We start from the raw sequence: 19903 nt of genomic DNA, 5'->3' as shown, positions 1-19903 counted from the left end.
AAAATCAGCATGACTCCTCAGAGATCTGAGGCTACTTTTAAAATGTCTGTTTGAAGGTAATTTAGGGAACATTTGGTATATTACCTTCTTTTTCAGGAAAGAAAACTGAAACGCACATAGGAAGTAAGCAGCTTTTCTGTAGCCAGAGTTAAAAACTATGTCTTCTGGCTCCCTGTTCAGTTTTTTCTTCTTTGTCACAGTGCCTCCTAACGTCAGTGTTACTTTCTGTACCACATGTAATATGTTTGCTGAGTCCCCCAGACCAGTGTGCTTGATATGTGTGTGTGCACACGCGCACATCTCTCCTTTTCTTTTCTCTTACTTTATAATACCAAAAATTGACACAGTGTAAGCAGGTTGGGAGATATAGGTGTTGTTCCTGTTGCCACTGCCAGCTAAATAGTTTACCATAACACATCACTTTATTGTTGAGCCCAGTTATTGCAGTGATAATCTATAAACTTAAAGTAGGTTTTATGACTGGCTTTTCCTCGTTTCTCATAGCTATTCATTGTGCTCACAGGAAGACCCAAGCTAACCACCATGGCTTATGGAGTGCTATTGCAGGTGACCCCTGTGTAGTGGATGGTGGTAATCTGTATCATCCTCTCATTCGGCTGTACTAATCTCCTTCTTGAGCAAGCCAAGCTCATGCTTATCTGTGGGGCTCTCATGAATTGTTTCTCCATCTGAATTTTTTTCCTTTTGGTCTCCCAAACAGCCGGCTTTTTGTCATCCATATATCAGCTCAGAATCTCAGAGTCTGGACTTCCTAGCCAGTCTACATTGAGATGCTGCTGCTCTGTCATGTCATGCTAAGTTCATTTTTCTTGTTTATGTTTTTTTTTGTTTTGTTTTGTTTTTTTGTTTTTTGAGACAGGGTTTCTCTGTAGCTTTGGTGCCCAGCCCGGAACTCGCTCTTGTAGACCAGGCTGGTTTCGAACTCCCAGAGATCCACCTGCCTCTGCCTCCCGAGTGCTGGGATTAAAGGCGTGCGCCACCACCGCCCGGCTTCTTGTTTATGTTTATATCTGTTGTTTTTCTCTACCTGCTGGCATAGGAGTGGGTAAATGCCAGCGCTGTTATTTGTCTTGTTTATGCAGTGTTTCCAGCAGTGTGTGTGGGACTCAGTTGACTTAATGAGTGTTCAAGGGCCCACATATCTGTGCGTGAACACTATGATAGCTAGCTGCCTAGGTGTCTTTTTATGTTCAAGTTCATGGTTGTCCATCAATTGACGTAAGATCCAAAAGTCTTTGGGTAAGATGAACATTAGCAAAGAAACCGTGCAGCATTTAGCAAGTCTAGTTTACCTTAATAAAAACTCTGTACCTGACAATAAAAGGCATAATTGATTATGATAAAAACCTTGAGTTTCACTTGATTCTGAGACGGTGTTTTGTTATTGTTGTCGTAGGCCATCTGCTGCAAGGAAGTTTGTAGATGAAGGAATTAAAACATTAGAAGGTAAGTATCACACATGTCACTAATTCCAATTTCAATCTCCAACAAGGCCACCTTGAAAGTCCCATTCTCAGTAAACAAATGCAAATAAAGGAATTGGTCAGCACCGCACAGTAGAGAGCAGAGCTAGGGTGACATCCACCTTCCAGGCCTCGGCTTTTTTAGGTTTGCAACAAAAATCTGAGACAAGCAGGAAGTTGCTTTGTGCTGTACAAGCTGGAAAATGAGCTCTTAAGCCGTATCTGTGTTTTGAATCAGCAAATATAATAGCAAGCCAAAGAAAAACGATAAGTAGCAGATAGATAAAACATTATCCAATCCTGACTTAGCACGTGTAGCCCAAATCAACTGGAGAAGCTCCTTTAAGGCAGCCAGGTGAAGTCCCCAGTAGAGAGAGTCCTGAAGAGAACAGTGTCCCGTTTGCAGAGTCTTATGAGTAAAAGAACAAATCTAGCAAGCAACAAATGACATCATCAGATTGTGCCTCACGGTAGCCGCAGAATCCACTGAAGAAGTTGAAGCAGTCAGTTGGAATTCCTGGAGGAGCTTTCTGCTTGGATGAGCTTCCCATGGCTGAACCTCCAGCTTCTCCCACTGCAGGTGCTTTTATATCAGGGATAAAGAACAGTGACCTGTGTTAGCAGCGATCTGCCTATCAGGGCTGTGTTCTTACTCTCAGGCTGTTTTGCCCCTTGTCACAGAGTTCAGAGGGCCTTGAAGGACTCTTTGAGGTGCATGTTCTTCTGTCTGAAATGGAGGGACCAGGGGAAGGGGAAGCATCCTTGCTTTGAAAGTTAGCTTCTTGGTAAACTCAAACAGCACATGATAGACTTCTCAGCTTAAAGACAACTAAGTAGAGATTATTTGACAATTTTTAGAAGTTCTAAATTGCTTGCTTTTAAACAGTGTTTAGACAGTGACATCTTAGACTAAAAGCTAGATTTTATATGTTGACAGTGTTTCTTTTAGAGATGCATAGTGCTGTTGGAGGAATGTTTGCTTTCAAAATATGGGGGGGGGGTTAGAGCCTAAACCAGATAATTTAGTACATTTTTCTAACCTAACGTAAGCACCCTTTAAATGTAACTTATCTCCTCGTGCTTTCCCAAGAGTACCTGTGGATCCATTAGCACACCCATGGGATGTTTACTGTGCACCCTTAGCACAGGATGAAATATTGGTGTGGGTTTGGTGACTTTTAAGCTACGCAGATAGGTTAGGTGGACAGAGTTTGGAAACTGATGGAGGTTTGAATGCCACTCCCAATACATCATTGCAGTGAGTGAGCTTAGTTCTTCAGTTTCTGGACCATGTGGTGGGTGTTTCTGACTCGTAACAAGGTAAGGCTCTTAGAGTGTTTGGTGAGTAGTAAACACTTTAAGGGTGGTAACATACTTGTGGGAACTTTATATTAGTGATACTACTTGTGAGCCAAATTGTCAGAAAATAAACTGCCTGTATGTCTCAGGAGGATTTTGTGCTCTTTTGCTTGTAACATAAACTGTTTATCAATCAGTGAGATGATTGTTCAAAAGGGTCAAAAACTTGTGCCTTTGACAATGTTATCCACCTAGTAACGTCTGGAATCTCCTAGTTTTTATATTTCACATGTGTAATATAATGGTGACTGTGTACAGACTTGTAATCCTTTCCATTTCATGTCAGATGTATTTGGGAGTGTTTTCTCTGGGAGGTAGTGTATGTTCATGTGTCATAAATATGCATATTCTCCATTTCTTCATAGGGAACTTACGTATCTATCAGTATACTGGTGATTAAACAAATTATATTTGAAGCTTTTTCTTTAACAAGAGCTGCTACTACATTCATGCCATTCACATTAATATTACAGCATTTGCAGAGTAAAAGATAAAGATGATGCCCCCTCCCCATTAGGAGTTTTAGCACATGTCTTCACAAATTCATCTCAAAGCAAGCTGAACAAGGCAGCCAGCACGTTTAAGAAGACTGAGTGTAGACCGGACATGGTGGCGGACGCCTTTAAACCTAACTCTTGGAAAGGCAGAGGCAGGCCGACCTCTGAGTTCAAGGCCAGCCAGGACTACACAGTGGGACTCAGTCTCAAAAAAAAAAAAAAATGTAGTCAATTATAAACCTTAAGAAACTGTGGTGACAGTATAGTAAGTGATGTTAGATCTGCTTACCGTGTTTTAACTATGGCCAGTAAGATTGCCTCTTATCCCTTGTTTGCTTTGTGTACTCTTTCATGAACTTCAAGTTGAAATTTTGATATATTACATAAAAATGATCTTAAAACCAGCTGTTTGCAGCATTGATTTGAAAAGTGTTTTCACTAGCTCTCAGTGTCCGTGGGGTTTAGTTCTCAGTGTCTGTGGGGTTTAGTTCTCAATGTCTGCAGGGTTTAGTTATCAGTGTCTGCAGGGTTTAGTTCTCAGTGTCCGTGGGGTTTTTCCATCATGTTTTGAAAACCATTTCAATATCTTTTTCTTCAGCATAGTTCTTTGTAGAAAAGGTATCTTTTCTAAAATGTATTCAAACTAAGCACCTCAACTTTATCTTCTATTCAGATCTCAGGAAAAATGAAGACAAATTGAACCATCATCAACGAATCGGGCTAAAGTAAGATAACTAATTTTGATACTTGAGATGTAAAAGCTTTCAGAGACATTCTACTTTACTTTTTGAGATTATAAGATATTAGCATTTCTCCATTTCCTTTCCTCCCTCCTTCACACAGACCTCGCCTTGCTCTCTTTGGAATTCCTGGCCTCTTTCTTCAACAGTTGTCACATATTCATGTGTAGACATTCTGTTGTACGCCATAAAAAAGTGTCAACCATTTTTCTATTCAGAAATGCTAAAATTTTGTTGCAGAGTCTTGTAAAGTTTTTGCTTATGTTCGTATATTTTATTATTACATTCTAGCCTTTTTTTTAACTTTGAGAATTCCTTTCATTCTCTCAACTCTAATTGGGGAGCAGCTTCCTTTTAAATACGGAGAACTGAGATCTGAGTACAGCAGTACAGCAGATAGCCTTTGGGTGTTCACTTCCTGTTTACATCATACAAAACCGGATCTAGGGAAAAACTGTCAAGTGGTGAGGTGTGGCTCTCTGTTGATGGGGGTTGTTATTTGAGACATGGTTTCACCCTGCACTCCTTTTGTGGCCCAGGCTGGTCTCAGACTTGGGATTCCCTTGCCTCAGACTACCCAGACCTGAGATACTGCACCCAGCTCAGGAGCTCTTCAGGAGCTTACTCACAGTCTGAGAAGGACATGTGGCATCTACAGTTTACATGAGTATAAGAAAGATTTCAAATACGAATGACAGTGTAGTATGACAGCATCGTCATGGTTTTGTGTAGCAGGTGTCGCTTACAGTGTTGGTATACTAGCACTGTGTGTGTGTATCTGGTGTTATATAATCTTAATTTGTTCCAAATTGCATTTTTTCCTGTTGATGCCTTGCGATCCCTTGCATTTGTGTAGTCTATGGAGAACCTGAATTAGGGGGATTTTTGAGGTATTCTGAAGAGCCTGGGTACCCAGAACTATTCTGGACACATGCATAATCATTCTTAGGCATATGTGTAGACACTATTTCGTGCTAAGATATCATCCTATTGGCCTTCCTGAGATACAGTTTATATGTTATGCAGTAAACCTGTGTAAAATACACAGTTGGATAACTTTTAATATATTTACAGGATTGTGCAACCACTATTCCAGTCAGTTTTAGGACATCTTTCTTACCCTAAAGAACCCTAGTATGTTCTTCCCCATTTGACCCTCACGCACTTCTCTCCAAGCTCAGGAACCAGGAGCCTTTCTACTTCTACAACTTCTACTGTTCCGGAGGGTCCACACATCCTTCATGACTGGCTTATTCACTCAGCATCTTATTTTCTTAGGTTCATCCATGTTGTGGGGTACTATTTAAAATAAAAATTTTGAAAACTATTGGTATAACTTTCAACTGATGTATAAAAACAAAATTACAGGGAGGGAGAGAGGACTGGGGTTGGTATGTAAAATGAATAAAGATTGGGTTTTTTTTTAAAAAGGGAAAAAATGAAGACGTTAAACTGAAAAAAAATTGCACATATTTATGGGGCTAAAACAAAAGTTGCACATATTTATGGGATATCATGTTTTATTACATGTGTATATTGCATAACATTTTGTTACAATATGTTTTGTTACATGTGTACATTGTATAATACTTTAAATCAGGGTAAACATACCCATATCCTAAACATTTATCTTTTTCATGTTGTAAACATTCAAAATTCCTTCTAACTTTTTGATGCTGTGTGTTATCATTATTTAGAAAGGAAATAAAACCATACATAGATTCTTTAGCACTAGCTACCCTCAAGGCAGGAGCACATCAGAGCCTCCGTTCTGTTTTTAGTTTTTAGGTGCTTTGACCTTTAAACCTTTAGCTTACCAGCAGAGAGTAGTCTGCTTTGAAAGCATGAAACAATAATTTATATATAATTACTGTAGTTCGTGTTGTTTGTTTAGCTTTGTTTAGACTGGATCTCATGTGTCCTGAACTGGCCTTGAAATTGCTTTGTAACAAGCCAAAGAGCAATGACCACCCCCTAAAGTGCTGTAATTGCAGGCATGTGCCACCACACCTGGTTTGTGCAGACCTGGGAACTCAGGTCTGAACCAGCAAAAAGTCTACCAACTAAGTTTCGTTCTCACCCCCATTTCTTCATGCCTGCTGTGTGAATACGAAGTCTGAAATTTACAAATGATTCTGTTCAGGACTTGAACTAATAGAATAGACAGGAATAGAGGCCTTCTCCACACCTGCCCTGGCTTTCTTTTCAGTGAATTCTAGTCTTGATTTCTAAGTATGATCTGCTTATATGCTTATATGGGGGCAATTTTTAAAGAGATTAAAATTATACAGAAATCTCTCTCCACTTGCTCTGTCTTCCTAGATATTTTGAGGACTTTGAAAAAAGAATTCCTCGTGAAGAGATGCTGCAGATGCAAGTACGGCTCCTTGTATGTTCTCCATTAGCGTGTGGGTGCCTGTCGGTTTGGGAGAACTGACCTAGCTTTTCTTCTGTTAGGATATTGTACTTGGCGAAGTTAAAAGAGTGGATCCCGAATACATTGCTACAGTCTGTGGCAGTTTCAGACGAGGTAACATACTTCACAGTCTTGAGTTATTCGTGACTTGATGGTAAAGTCGCTAGTATATGTGACAATATGAATTAAAAATATGTAATTTGTGTCACTTCATGGACTAAAACCCATAGTATTAGTTAAGTGTGCTTATTCATGAGTGGAAATATGTAAAACTATTGTTTATCCCATATCCTGTTGTTTCTGTCAGTACACCTGAGTAGATAGGAGTTACAGCGTAGTAGAAGGTTACCCTTTTGGAAGTAAGGCATGTGTACGTGTGTCTTCTATTTCATTCTAGCTTGACCTAGTTAGTAGGTCTTTGTTCTTTGTTATCATAGGGGCAGAGTCCAGTGGAGACATGGATGTTCTTCTGACCCACCCAAACTTCACCTCAGAGTCAAGCAAACAGGTACCTCAGAATGTCTAAGCAGATGTAATCCATCTTACAATGAGGGAGTTTTCTTGTTGTAACAGTATTCTTTTTTTATTTCTTGACTGTAACTATACAGCCGAAGCTGTTACATCGTGTTGTGGAGCAGTTACAGAAAGTCCATTTCATTACAGACACTCTGTCAAAGGGTGAAACAAAGTTCATGGTAAGTGTTTAAATATATCTGTGACTTGTAGTTTTCTGTTACCATCACAGATAGCTACAGGGTGTGGAGGTGCAAGCCTCTAATTCTAGCATGCAGGAGGCAGAGGCAGGAAGATACCTGTGAGTTTGAGGCCAGCCTGGTCTACATAGAAAGCTCCAGGACAGCCAGGGCTCCATACATAGAGAGATGCTGCCTCAAAACAAGAATAAAAAGCAAATAGCATAACTCTGAGAGCTTGGTAAAAGTAATATCAGGATTTTTTTTGTAAACTCTTTGTCAATAATTTGAATCTTCAAAATAAATATTATGCAGAATTTGCTCTTTAAAAATATTCCTAATGACTGGCATGCAGTACTTTCTTAAAATAGTAAGTGATTTCATATTCTCTGAAGATTTTTGAGAGAGGCTAGAATTGCCTGATTAGTAATCTGTTCCAGCAATTGGGGGAGAAGAGGGATCCAGGTTTATCATAGGACACACTGGAGAAGAACCATGCGCAAGGAGCAAGTAGCAGGGTCGCTGGGAGAGATAGTTCTAAGATCCACTATGTTGAGCTGTCAAAATTCTGTGAACTTTGGATAGAGATGTTTACTCAGCACTCAGGTTGAGGCAGGAAGATTGCCATGAGTTCAAGTCCTACATAGGCTACATAGTGAATTACAGGCCACACCAGGCTACAATGTGAGACCTTATTAGAAAAAAAAAAAGCAAGCTATAGCAAATATATTGGAAACAGATGTATCTCTATGAATAAGAAAACAGGAACGCTAATAGAAATCTAGGTCCAATATTCTTGCTGTGTTTTCTTGACTTACCTTTATGTTGTTTAATTCATGTCTCTTTTTCTCCGTGCTGCATTTTTCCCATGTCACATGACCAAAGGAAAGCATTCCTCTTGAACACGAACATTCTAAACTTTGTAAGAGCCTCGACACTTGGATCTGACAGGGATGTTAGCTGAAGCATTGCTTAGTTACATAGTTTAGGTGGGATAAAAATTGAAACACTGTATGAAGACATGGGTGGTGGCTGCACAACGTGTAAAGTCCCCAGAGATAAGAACTTTTTTGCTATGTATATTTAACCACAACACAGTGATGTCATTAACTATGGTGATTTTAATGGACTATAACCATGTATTGCTTAAGTTAGCCACAATATTTTCTAAAGAACTTTGAGAAATATATTAAAACGTGCTTGTCAGTTAACTATAAACTATTTGAAAACAGGGATCTTAAATGTGTCAGATTTTGAGAACTTACTGTGTCCAGAAGTATATGCACATGTGAGCTGGCATTGAAAGTAGGGTTTGGGGCCCAGTCACTTGTACGTACCTAGGTACAGCAGTCAAAGATGCTTGCTCTGAAAGCCTATGACCTGAGTTTGATTCCTGGAATTCACGTAAAGGTGTAAGGAGAGCCGGCTCCCAAAAGTTCTCCTCTGGCTTCCATACTCCCACCGGTGTGCTTGTACACACACACACACACACACACACACACACACCACAATAAATAAAATAGTTTAAAGTACATAGAAATAGGGTTTACATAAGGATCATTCTCTAAATCTTTAGTTTGATTTTCACCCAGAATGAGGGCGTATGTAATTTACATTAAGAAGCATTTAAAATATAAAAACATGTCTTCCAGATATGACATATAACATACATGAACTCACAGAGAATGTGACAGCACACATGATATCTGCACAGGTTCAGATCATACAAATCCCAGCACGGAGAAGGGGAAGTGGACAGGCACAAAGCCCCACCCCCACTAGAGTAGCTCTTTGCTGGGAAAGGGAATCTCACTGGACAACTCGACCACACTGCAGGACAGACCCCGTGTGTATGTGAATATTTTGTTTTGGTATTTTTGGTCCTACTGATAAATATTTTTTTTTCTGTTTTGATTTTTGTTTCTTTGATTTTCCTTTTTTTTTTCTTTGAGAGAAAATGAAATTGGTGAGTAAAGACGTAGGGAGAATCTGGAAAGTGCTGATTAAGAATTTTTTATGAAGTTGTAAATTGTCATTATAGGCCAGGGCATTTTCTGCTGTTTCTATGGCCTTTGTCTCTTCTTTCATAAATTTCTGTGACAGATACCTAGTGTTCAGAGTTAGTAAACAGGGGTTAAGGTATATGGTGTATATATTCTCGGGTAGTGGTGGATGTGGAGGCCAAAGGTCACTGTTAGGTGCTTCCTTCAATTGACTTCAGCTTATTTTCTGAGACACTCTCTCTCACTCTGGACTCAGAGGTTGGTATAGATGGGGTGCTTGATTAGCTCCATGGGTCCTCTTACCTCTGCCTCCCTAGTGCTGAGGTTATAGGGGTGCACTTCCCCTGCCATGGTTATAGACTCAAACCCAAGTCCTGCTGCTTGTATTGCAACCATTCTGCTTACTGTGTGTCTCTGCAGATCCTTTAGCTTTTTCTTTATCATACATTAACTACAGTAATGAGTTTCATTTATAACATTTTTATGCATATGTGTAAGATGTTAATGACGTTCTTGTGTATGTGTGTGATATATTTTGATCATATCATTCCTTGTTACCCTTGGCTGTCCCCCCATGTCTACTCAACGATCTCCTTCTCCTTCCAACCAGTCCTCCTCTGCTTGCATGTCTTCCCGTATTGCTGTTGTTTGCTGGCCCAGTTCCTGGAGCATGAGTAGGGACTGTACATGCATGGGCCACTTAGTAGTGCCTAAACCACTAAGAGAGGAAGGAGACTACCTGTCACTACCATGAACACTGTGTAGATCCCTAGGAGAGGCTGAACCTCCTAGGCATCTCTCCTTTAACTGCCTGTTAGTCCTCAGATAGAGGTATGGCCTCATGAGCCTGTCCTCCCTCTACAACAGAATGGGGATGAGACCACTCTTGTGCAGGGATACTTAGGACTACAGAGAGTTCAGGAGTGCAGTGCCCTGTCCTGCCTGGAAACGGCCTTCCCACCCTTCCTCCTGTCCGCTTTCTGCCAGTTCTCTGAGCCTTCAGGGTGTGATATAGATGTCCCATTTAGGACTGATCACGATAGCTGCTCTTTCTCCTGCCATAGCTGCCACCTGCTGCAGAGGGCTTCTCTGCCCCATACCGAAAGCAGCCCTGATGCTTAGAGGTGAATACTTAAGCACAGGAGCCAACCCAACAGGACCTGTGTCCTCTCCAAGCATGGCGTCTGACCAGGTTTCTAGTGCCAGATGTGATATTCCTCATATGGGCCAGCCTCATATCCGATTTAAAAAGCCATTGATTATCCCTAAGACAGTCATGCTATTGTTTCGCAAGCCAGTAGTAGCACTCACAATCCACAGCCAAGTAAGACATTTCTCCCTGCAGCAGCCTGCATAGCACCACCAGCTCTTTAAGAAGGGGGATCACAGATTCCTTTCTGGTTTGATGGTTAGAACCATTTATCAGGATCAGCCTCGCCAGTTTATTACCACAATCATATCAGCCTAATGGCCAGGAATTGAGAAGCTTTAAGCCTTTTTATGCCCCAGACTTTAAAAGGCTATTGAGGCATTTGCAAAAAGTTGTTGGAGTCCGTTGTAGCAAGAGTAGCTGTTTGTTAGCCTCCTGTCTTAGTTAGGGTTTCTATTGCTGCATTGAAACATCGTAAAGGCAAGTTGGGGAGGAAAGGGTTTATTTGGCTTCCACTCCACATCACTGTTGATGACTGAAGGCAGTCAGGACAGGACCTCAAACAGGGTAGGATAGGTACTGAATCTTAGGAATGTGCTGAGAGCTCCTCACATGGAAGAGGAGGAGGCAGGGGAGAAGGGAGAGTGATGGAATGGGGTTGTGAAGACAGTCTCTCAGTGGAAGGATGGCTGGGCCTAGAGAAGCCAGAGGTTGAGCGAGAACTGGAGTGTGTGTGACGGGAAGGTCATTAAGGATGTCATCTGAGGGCTAAGTGTAGGGGAGATGGACACTGCTGTAGGAGAACCTAGAAAGGTACATGTGATGTCTTTTCACAGTGTGGGATCCTGCTAACAGCCGTCAACGTTTGGATGTAGATCTTGGAGTCCATTCCTCTGACTGTAGGATGCAGGAGCTCACTGTGCCGTGAGGTAGCAGAGCTCTTGACCTGGGGTGGTTGTAAGAGACTGCTTTCGTTACAAAGGGGAAAAAAAAAGCTTTTTTGGTTTTGTTTGTTTTTTAATTGTGAGGATCTCATTGAAAAGATCACTGAGGAGACATCAGTGAGTCAGGGAGTAGAAGTGTGACACGCTCACAAGGGCAGTGTCCTCCCAGAAGGTGCCCCTTGGAGGCAACAGACCTGCTGTTGTCAGGAGTGACACCCAGTTTCACCGCATTGACTCAGTGGATGCTTGCTCTAGCACGGATGTCCCCAAGACTAGAGTCCATGTGACTCTCAGGTAAACCTAGTCTCATTCTAGAATCAAAGCTGACCAGTTGGTCAGAAAAAGTTTTACAAATCAAAACTGTCTGTGTGTTTGTTAGAAGGGACTTATTTTCCTGAAGAAAGCAAAAACTTGACTACTTTTAGGTCTCTCAGATCAGGAATTCTGGCTAGGAGGGGAAGAGCAGGCATGGAGACTGGCAGCGCTCACAGATGTGTAGTCTCGGGTGTGCCGCTGCTGCTGCTTGTACCACACATTGAGAGTGAGATGGCTCACAGAAGGGAGAAAAATGGGCTTTTACCCACGTAGACTACCGTGGGATGACCGCCTTTTTCCGTTGCCTTCAGGTCCCCTACCAGAGTATAGCCTTGGCCAGAGTCCTTCATTTCCAGACAAGTAAGGCTTCCCATGAGAGCCTGACAGGAACTCCCTAGCTTGTACTTTGCCGAGTCACAGCCCAGAGGCCTTTGGATCTCACTGAAGAGGCTTCTCAGCCAGATCCCGTCAGTTGTCAGTGGTCCAGGCGGCTGGCCACAGCACCAGAGTGAAGACAAGCCAAAGAGGAAAGGGTGACATCAGGGCCACCAAAATGTCACCCTGGGTACTGTAGTGACCAGCCCGAGTTATGGAGGTAAACATGTTTACGAGTCCGGGACAGTTTGTTTCCATTCAAGTGACAGTACAAGATATCTTGACTTCTCTGAGAACATAAAAGGGTTTATTTTAGACACTTGGCATGAAACCAAAATCTATGCAATCTAAGAATTTTACAGCAACACAGGAATTCTTCAACATTAGCACATCAGAAAATAAAACTAGCTTTGAGGAAAAGAACAAAGGCAGTTGAAACCCATTTCTACAACAGACGACAAGCCTGTGAATCCAGGCACCCTTAGCTGCCACTGAGTACCTCGTGATAATCCAGCTGGAAACTTGCTGATGCCAGGGAAGGTATGTTTCATATTATGAAAATGAGTGTGTTTCATTAAGCTTCCAGCTAGAAGAACAGCTAAAGAAAATACCCACTTTAGATCAGACTTTTCTGTCTTGCTGAGTGAGACAGCATGGCTTTTAGTAACACATAAGCTTGTACGTTAGATCCCATGTTGTTTTTAGAATATGACAGGAGGCACTTGTAATTGGACATAAGGTGGTTTGGGGCTGGAGAGATGGCTCAGCACTGTTCTTCCAGAGGACCTGAGTTCAATTCCCAGCACCTATATTAGGTGGCTCACAATTTACCTATGACTCCAACTCCACGGGGCCCAGCACCTCTAGCCTCTCTGTGCATGTACACAAACACAAAAATATCTTTTGTTAATTTTAAAGTGATATAGTGAAGTGTGTAGCACATTTACATATGCTTTTGTTATTGTACAGTACAGATATTTTACCCATTTTTTTGGAAAAGGAAAAGATGATAAAACTTAACTCAGGGACCATGGAGAGATGGCTTAGAGGTCAAGAGCACTGGCTGCTCTTCCAGAGGTCCTGAGTTCAATTCCCAGCAATCACATATTGATGGTTCACAGCCATCTAAAATGAGATCTGATGCCCTCTTCTGGCACGCATGCAGGCAGAATAAATACATCTTAAAAAAAAAAAAAAAAACTAAGAAAACTATAGAAGCCGAAAGTTAGGTCAGTGGTTAAGAATGCATAATGACCTGGTGGTGGTGGTGCACACCTTTAATCCCAGCACTTGGTAAGCAGAGGCAGGTAGAACTCTGAGTCTGGGACCAGCCTGGTCCTCAGAGTGTGTTTAAGGAAAACCAGGACTTTTACACAGAAAACCCTTATCTCAAAAGAAAAGAAAGAAAGAGAGGGAGGGAGGGAGGGAGGGGGGGGGACTCAAGAAAAAGCTGGGATCCTAGCCCCTACATAGGGTGGTAACAGCTGCCTGTAATCCTAGAGGCAGGGTGTCCAATGTCTCTGGCCTCTGGACACCTGCATTCAATTATATACCTATACTCACATTTACAGAGATGGTAAGAAAGCACAGAACTACTTCCTATTTTACCTAATATACTAAGAGTGTTTTTAATAATCAAATAAATCCCCATGTTACTGGTTTGTTCCAGAGCCTCTGCATTCATTACTTTTGTCAGGTACATAGCCCAGAGCTCAAAACTATTGTCTGCGAGCAGTCACCAGGCCTGTGGCCCATCTCACATGTACATAATTTAAAATAGAAATAGATCTTTAAAAAGCTGTAAAAGTATAATGAAAACTCAAGTATAGAGAGGCAAGATGATCAGTCTTGTCTTTCAATCTTTATTGTTTTTGTTTTGTCTCTAAGATTTCTCCAAACTCTTCTGTATCATATTTAAACTTTCCTTGATTGTTCGTCACCTGTAATATTCTGCCTGTTCACGAATCAGATAATCTTGCTGTCCCCGAGTATTACTGGCAGCTTTCTCAGTGTGTTTGCCTTGTGCATGATCTTTATGTTATCGAGGTTACTTTTTCATGGTTGTTTTAGTCTCCGTCCTCAGGCTTGGTGCTTTCCTTGACTAATCTCTAGTTTAGAACCCGCAAAGGCCAGATCCTAGAAGCAGCATCCTTGTTTGCCCCCGTGTGGTTTGTTAGTTAGGAGTACAGCAAGAAGGTGAAGGTCATACATCCTGTCCCCGGCACGGCATGTCAGGAACATGGCTTTCTACAGTGTTGGAATTCACTGACTAATAATAATGTTTACAGATACACAGATAGAGACTCCTCACAGACTGCGGTTTACCACACAGTTGTGATTCCCCAGCTGGTTAGATAAGATGTTAGCAAAGCTGGCTGGAGAGTTGCTGGAAGCATGCAGGACTGAGTAGTCATGGGGTCAGGCAGAGCTGCAGAAGCACCAGGACACCCAAGGCAAGGTCCAGGACTAGGTCTGAACGATCAGGTGAACACACGGAAGACACTGGGCATGCCCTGCCTGTCCATCCTTTAACACATGCCCAGTAGAGACACAAGTCCCTGGGACTCTGGACTGCACAGTGTTCAATGTCCCTTTTAAATAGAGGCTTCAGGTTGATTAAGTTGCAGACCTGGTTTAAATAATCCAGGTGCCCGTGTGTTTTCACCTGCAGGAGTTACTGCTCTGTCCTCGCGGGTGGTGCTGGGCAGGTGGGTGGTCTCTCTGCACAGCGGGGTACAGTTGTGCACAGCGGGCTACAATTGTGCACAGCGGGGTACAGTTGTGCCACCTCTGCGTCTGTACTCAGAATGGAGCCAAATGCTGCTGTAACAGAGTCACCCTGGGCAAGGCGGCCAAAGGCCACACACAGTGTAGAGCAGCGCAGCGATGCACAGGATGCGCCCTGGTCTCCATCCAGAGCCTAGACCTGCTGCTACAATGAAAGTGCGCAGAAGCCTCGCACAGCCGCTTCACCTTTAACCTTTGATGAGAAATAAGCCTGAAGTGTGTACGCCATCTAAACATTGTTTAAAATATCCATGTAGGGTGTGTGCCAGCTTCCCAGTAAAGATGATGAAAAGGAATATCCACACAGAAGAATTGATATCAGGTATGTTTCAAATTGTGTTTGCTGAATCCTCTCCACTCCTGTCCTTGAGGCTGCAGACATGTGGGGATGATAAATTCTATGAATACGGAGTTGGCTGAACTGCGTACAGAAGGCGAATGTCCCCAGATGTCAGTTTCTCCAGATTTGCCCCTCATCAGAGCAGCAGCCATAGCTGCCATGGTCTGCCATGTTGTAGTAAGTGGGGCACCTTTTCATTTGTGCACACCTGCATTCCTTACTGCGTGTGTAGCTGGAGCTTGGAGGCAAAAGCCTGGGCTCTGGCAGCCTGGACTTGCCTGTCCTCATACGTCAGATAAAGACAAGAATTGGTAAGAAGCTCGGAGAGATGGGTTCCATGTGTCCGCACTGGGAAGGACAGATAACAGCTGTTGACATCCCCGACTTAAGAGGGAAGATTAGAGCAGGGCTAAGGGAGGTGAGACCCAGCACTGTCTGCTCTAGTCCTGCAAAATGGTCCCTGTGTTCTTGAGAGATGGTCAATTCGTGAGTGCAGCCTCAGCCTCATGAGTAATTGCCCTTGACAGAAGGATGACTTGCACTATTTGAGGGCCCCCCATTCTGGAACCCAAAGTGACCCAGGAGGTTAGGGGAAGATTAGGGGCAATGATGCAAGTAAAGCAGAAAGCACAAGACGAAGGCTAGCCCGCTTTGGTTGTGAGTAGTGAGTGTTGTTAACAAAAGCAGCAGCTGGTAGCAGCCGAGTGACCAGTTGCAACCTAACTACCTGCTTTTCCTAGGATATGAGACCACGTAGACTTACTTTAGTGTTCTGATTTTAGAAAACTTTGACTAAACTTGAAATATGTGGTTAAAAAAGTTGTTTTTTTTTTTTTTTTTGTCCCTAAGGTTGATCCCCAAAGATCAGTATTACTGTGGTGTTCTCTACTTCACTGGGAGCGACATCTTTAATAAGAATATGAGAGCACACGCCCTAGAAAAGGGTTTCACAATCAATGAGTACACCATCCGCCCCCTGGGGGTCACTGGTGAGTACCCTGACTGCCTCAGCAGAGGAAGTGCTTTCCAGAGGTGCTCAGCTGGCCTTGGGTCAGCCTGGGCTACTCTGCAAGTCTGAGGGCAGCCTAGGCTACATGAGCCCCCTCTCAAAAACTAGGCATTTTAATATAATAAAGTTTCTTAGAAGACTTTTTAGTGATCCTGCCATTTAATTGTAGCTCTTTTATGTTAATCCCACAGGAAATAAAAGCTATCTTTAGGGCCTCAATTGGTGGTACACGAGGCGAAAGTGATTTCCAGCTCTGTGAGAATAGACATAGCTTGACTGGTGCAGTGCCTGCCCGCACACTCGAGGCCCTGTTTGACCCTTCCTAGCTCCTTAGGATGCTCATTGAAAGATCGTATGATGGAAGAGGTTCTGTTTGGCTGTGTCTGAGACTTGTGAAGAGCTTGGGTGTCCTTTCTTTCAGTGTCACTGACAACTGATGCCTGAGACTGTGGCAGCGACAGAGCATGTTCTTAGCATGTAATAAGGACCAGGTGCCATCCCCACCACCCTCACCTTCACGGGGAAGAATAAAACAAAAAAAATTACAAAATAATTCCTGGGTAATTACTCTCACTTCATGCTTTAGGATTTAAAGAATAAGGCTAGATGGCCCAGCAGATAAGGGCCCTTCCCACAGTGGATTTGATTCCTGGGACCTATGTGGTAGAAGGGGAATTGATTCCCTGAAATCTTTTATCTTCCGTGTGTACTTCCTGTGGCGTGCACATACCACATGTAGACATATGCATGTTTACACGGCACACAAAATCAGTAGAGATCTTGTTTAACATTTCACAGCCTGCTGTGTAGTTTACTGGTAGTGTCAACTGGGAGAATTAAGCTTTGCCATTTTGTCCTAAGTGTTGCATAAAGCAGGACTTCTGTCTCGCGAAGACTGGAGCATGCTTTTCAAATATAAACATGCATATGGTTCACTTGGGTCCTCATTAAACGTGGCTCCTAATTTCATGGGCACTCAGGCATCTGAATTCCATTCTGCAGCCCAGGCTGACCTAGTCATGTACTGCCACACCCGACTTCTAAGTGATGTCCTAGCAGCTAGCTCAAGAGCCACGGTCTGGGTTGCAGAAAAACTCAAGAATAGTTTATGCAGCACTCGGGAGGCAGAGACAGGCGGATCTCTGTGAGTTCGAAAGCCACAGAGAAACCCTGTCTCGAAAAACAAAAAAAAAAAAAAAAAAAAGAATAGTTTATGATGGATACAATAGAGATCCAGCAAAAAAAGAGAATCATGAACTAGGGCGGCTTTCCTGGCCACAGTTGGAGTACCCAGGGTCTGTTATACTGGTAACATATGGCAAAACACGCATGCAGGCTTCTCTCAGAAAATGGAGGCAGGCAGGCAGGAACTTCTTCCAAGTGGCTAAGTTCCTTTCCCCTGTGTTGGAAAGGGAACCTGCTTGCAATCTGTGGTAATTAACTTCCCAAACTACTTCTTTTCTCTCTCTACTTGCAGGAGTTGCTGGGGAGCCCCTTCCAGTGGACAGTGAGCAGGACATTTTTGATTACATCCAGTGGAGCTACCGGGAGCCCAAGGATAGAAGCGAATGAGGCCAGCCCCCCACCTTCCCACCCTCCCACCCCGGCTTTTCCCACTAGGAGTCCTAATTTATTTCTTAACCTTTGCTATGTAAGGGTTTTGGTGTTTTTAAGTGATCGCTTCTTCTCCAGGCTTACCATGTACTGTAGTCAATAAAGCTCTTGAACTATTGAATACTTATTTTCTTAGCAGGTGTACTTAATTTTCTATGGCGTTTATGAGCACAGTTCACCATGGGTTTAGCAGAGACAAGTACGAGCTGGGGTGAGAGAAAGGTTAATGGGGATTTCATTTCTGCCCTGCATTGCAGCCCTGTCCTCCTCTTACTGTCTCCTGTTTACTCTGCCAGTCACTTGGCTCTCCCAGGGGTGCCCCGGACGCTGGCTCAGTGTTCTCTAGGAACTAGGGACTGCCAGGAGTGATGGCACACAGCATTCATCCCAGTACTCGGGAGGCAGAGATGGGCAGGCCTCTGAGTTCAAAACCAGTCTACTCTACAGAGTGAGTTCCAGAACACCAGCCCACCAGAGCTGCATAGTGAGACCCTGTCTAAAGATAGAAAAGGGCTGGAGAGGTGGCTCAGCGGTTAAGAGCATTGCCTGCTCTTCCATAGGTCCTGAGTTCAATTCCCAGCAACCACATGGTGGCTCACAACCATCTGTAATGAGGTCTGGTGCACTCTTCTGGCCTGCAGACATACACACAGACAGAACATTGTATACACAATAAATAAATATTTTTAAAAAAAGAAAAGAAAAAAAACAAGGTGACTTCATTAATGTAACTTTTTTCTTTGACCCGTTTTCTGCTTGCAATACATACTAATAGCTAGAAGAAGAGGCATGTGCTTTATCTCAGAAGCAAGCAGCCCCTCGCCTGAAATGACACGTGACTTATGGAATGGGCACATTCATATTTGTCTGCTAGGCAGGTCACTGTATATCAAAGATCACATGGTACACCCACATACGATTTCAATTTTTAGGAAAGATTTATTTGGACAGATTGAATTGGCTGTATCAGAATTGTTTTATTGTAGAATCATGTCAGTATTCTAGACAGGAGACAAAAAGCATCTCGTAGTACTCTGGTTACTGTCTATTTCAGTTGCTAGGTTTGGTTCTATATTTATGCTGGGTATAGTGCTTGTCGGTTATCCCAACCTGGAGCTTGAGGTAAGAAGACAGTGAGTTTGAGGACAGCCTGGGCTGCATAGCTGACTTTGAAACCCTGTCTGAAAACTCCTCCCTCTACCCGAAGAAGTACCCAAAAGGCAGAAACAGGCGGATCTCTATGAGTTCAAGATAGCCAGGTTGACAGCGAGTTCCAGCCCAGCCGGGGCTACACAATGAAGCTCCGTCTCAAAAACACAAAATAAAAAAATAACAATAATGAAATTAGTGCCTGGCTGTGAGTCCCGTGTTTACAGCCGTGTCATAGTCATGTTCTCTGGCATACTCTTAGCCGTGTCTGTTGCCGGTTTCCAGTCACCTGACTTCGACACACTAGTCCAGGACCGCAGTCACAGCGCTGGAAGATTTCTGGGGCTTGGGCAGCGTCCTTCTGCCCTCTCCTGGAGCAGACCTGCCCCTCTAGTAGAACCGGCTTGCAAATTTTTGTCCAAAAATGGCGAGCACAGCAAAGTCCAGGGTCACAGTCGGAAGTTCTCAGACAGCTTTCTCCCTCCTGTCCTGTAACAAGTTAGACGCGGCTTTAGTGGCAGGTGGGCAGCATTGCTTGTGGCAGCAGAAGGGTTAAGGGGGTGTGTGTTGTTCTAATGGATCTAGGAATGAAGGCTACAACCTAAAGATAGCAGCAGCTAGCCCTTCCTAATAGGGTTTATTGTTTGTCTTATTTAAGTCAAGACATCAAGAAAAGAAGGAGCTGACGTTGGTGATGCATGTCTTTAATCCCAGCACTCGGGAGGCAGAGGCAGGAGGATCTCTGTGAGTTTGAGGCCAGCCTGGTCTACAGAGTGAGTTCCAGGACAGCCAGAGCTACACAGAGAAACCCTGTCTCAAAATTACAAAAGGAAGAGAAGGAAAGAAGGGATTTCCAGGCCTGAGAAATAGGTAACATTCCACAAAGTTTTGCTAATGTAGTTTTTAGTGTACATGAATGGGACAGCTAACCCAATGACATAGGCAGGGAAGGCCATTCTACCACTTCACTTTCAATATTCTGTGACATAGGCAGGGAAGGCCATTCTACCACTTCACTTTCAATATTCT

The 19903-nt window shown here is 43.1% G+C and overlaps 2 protein-coding genes across 2 annotated transcripts in view; one reads left to right on the top strand and one right to left on the bottom strand.

The window, feature by feature from the left end:
* Polb (DNA polymerase beta) overlaps positions 1-17852 on the top strand; it is a 28258-nt gene extending 10406 nt beyond the window's left edge. The window contains exons 6-14 of the mRNA XM_005362419.3: positions 1418-1467; positions 4014-4065; positions 6403-6457; positions 6538-6610; positions 6934-7004; positions 7105-7191; positions 15020-15084; positions 15952-16091; positions 17589-17852. Of these exons, the coding sequence (XP_005362476.1) occupies positions 1418-1467; positions 4014-4065; positions 6403-6457; positions 6538-6610; positions 6934-7004; positions 7105-7191; positions 15020-15084; positions 15952-16091; positions 17589-17683 (688 nt within the window). The 3' untranslated portion in view covers positions 17684-17852. The remainder of the gene's footprint in view (positions 1-1417; positions 1468-4013; positions 4066-6402; positions 6458-6537; positions 6611-6933; positions 7005-7104; positions 7192-15019; positions 15085-15951; positions 16092-17588) is intronic.
* Positions 17853-19082: 1230 nt separating this feature from the next.
* Dkk4 (dickkopf WNT signaling pathway inhibitor 4) overlaps positions 19083-19903 on the bottom strand; it is a 4213-nt gene continuing 3392 nt past the window's right edge. The window contains exon 4 of the mRNA XM_005362624.2: positions 19083-19363. Within this exon, the coding sequence (XP_005362681.1) occupies positions 19113-19363 (251 nt within the window). The 3' untranslated portion in view covers positions 19083-19112. The remainder of the gene's footprint in view (positions 19364-19903) is intronic.

Source organism: Microtus ochrogaster, linkage group LG7_11 (genome assembly GCF_000317375.1).
Source record: "Microtus ochrogaster isolate Prairie Vole_2 linkage group LG7_11, MicOch1.0, whole genome shotgun sequence".
Taxonomy (NCBI): Eukaryota; Metazoa; Chordata; class Mammalia; order Rodentia; family Cricetidae; genus Microtus; species Microtus ochrogaster.
This window is presented reverse-complemented; position numbering and strand designations above follow the sequence as displayed.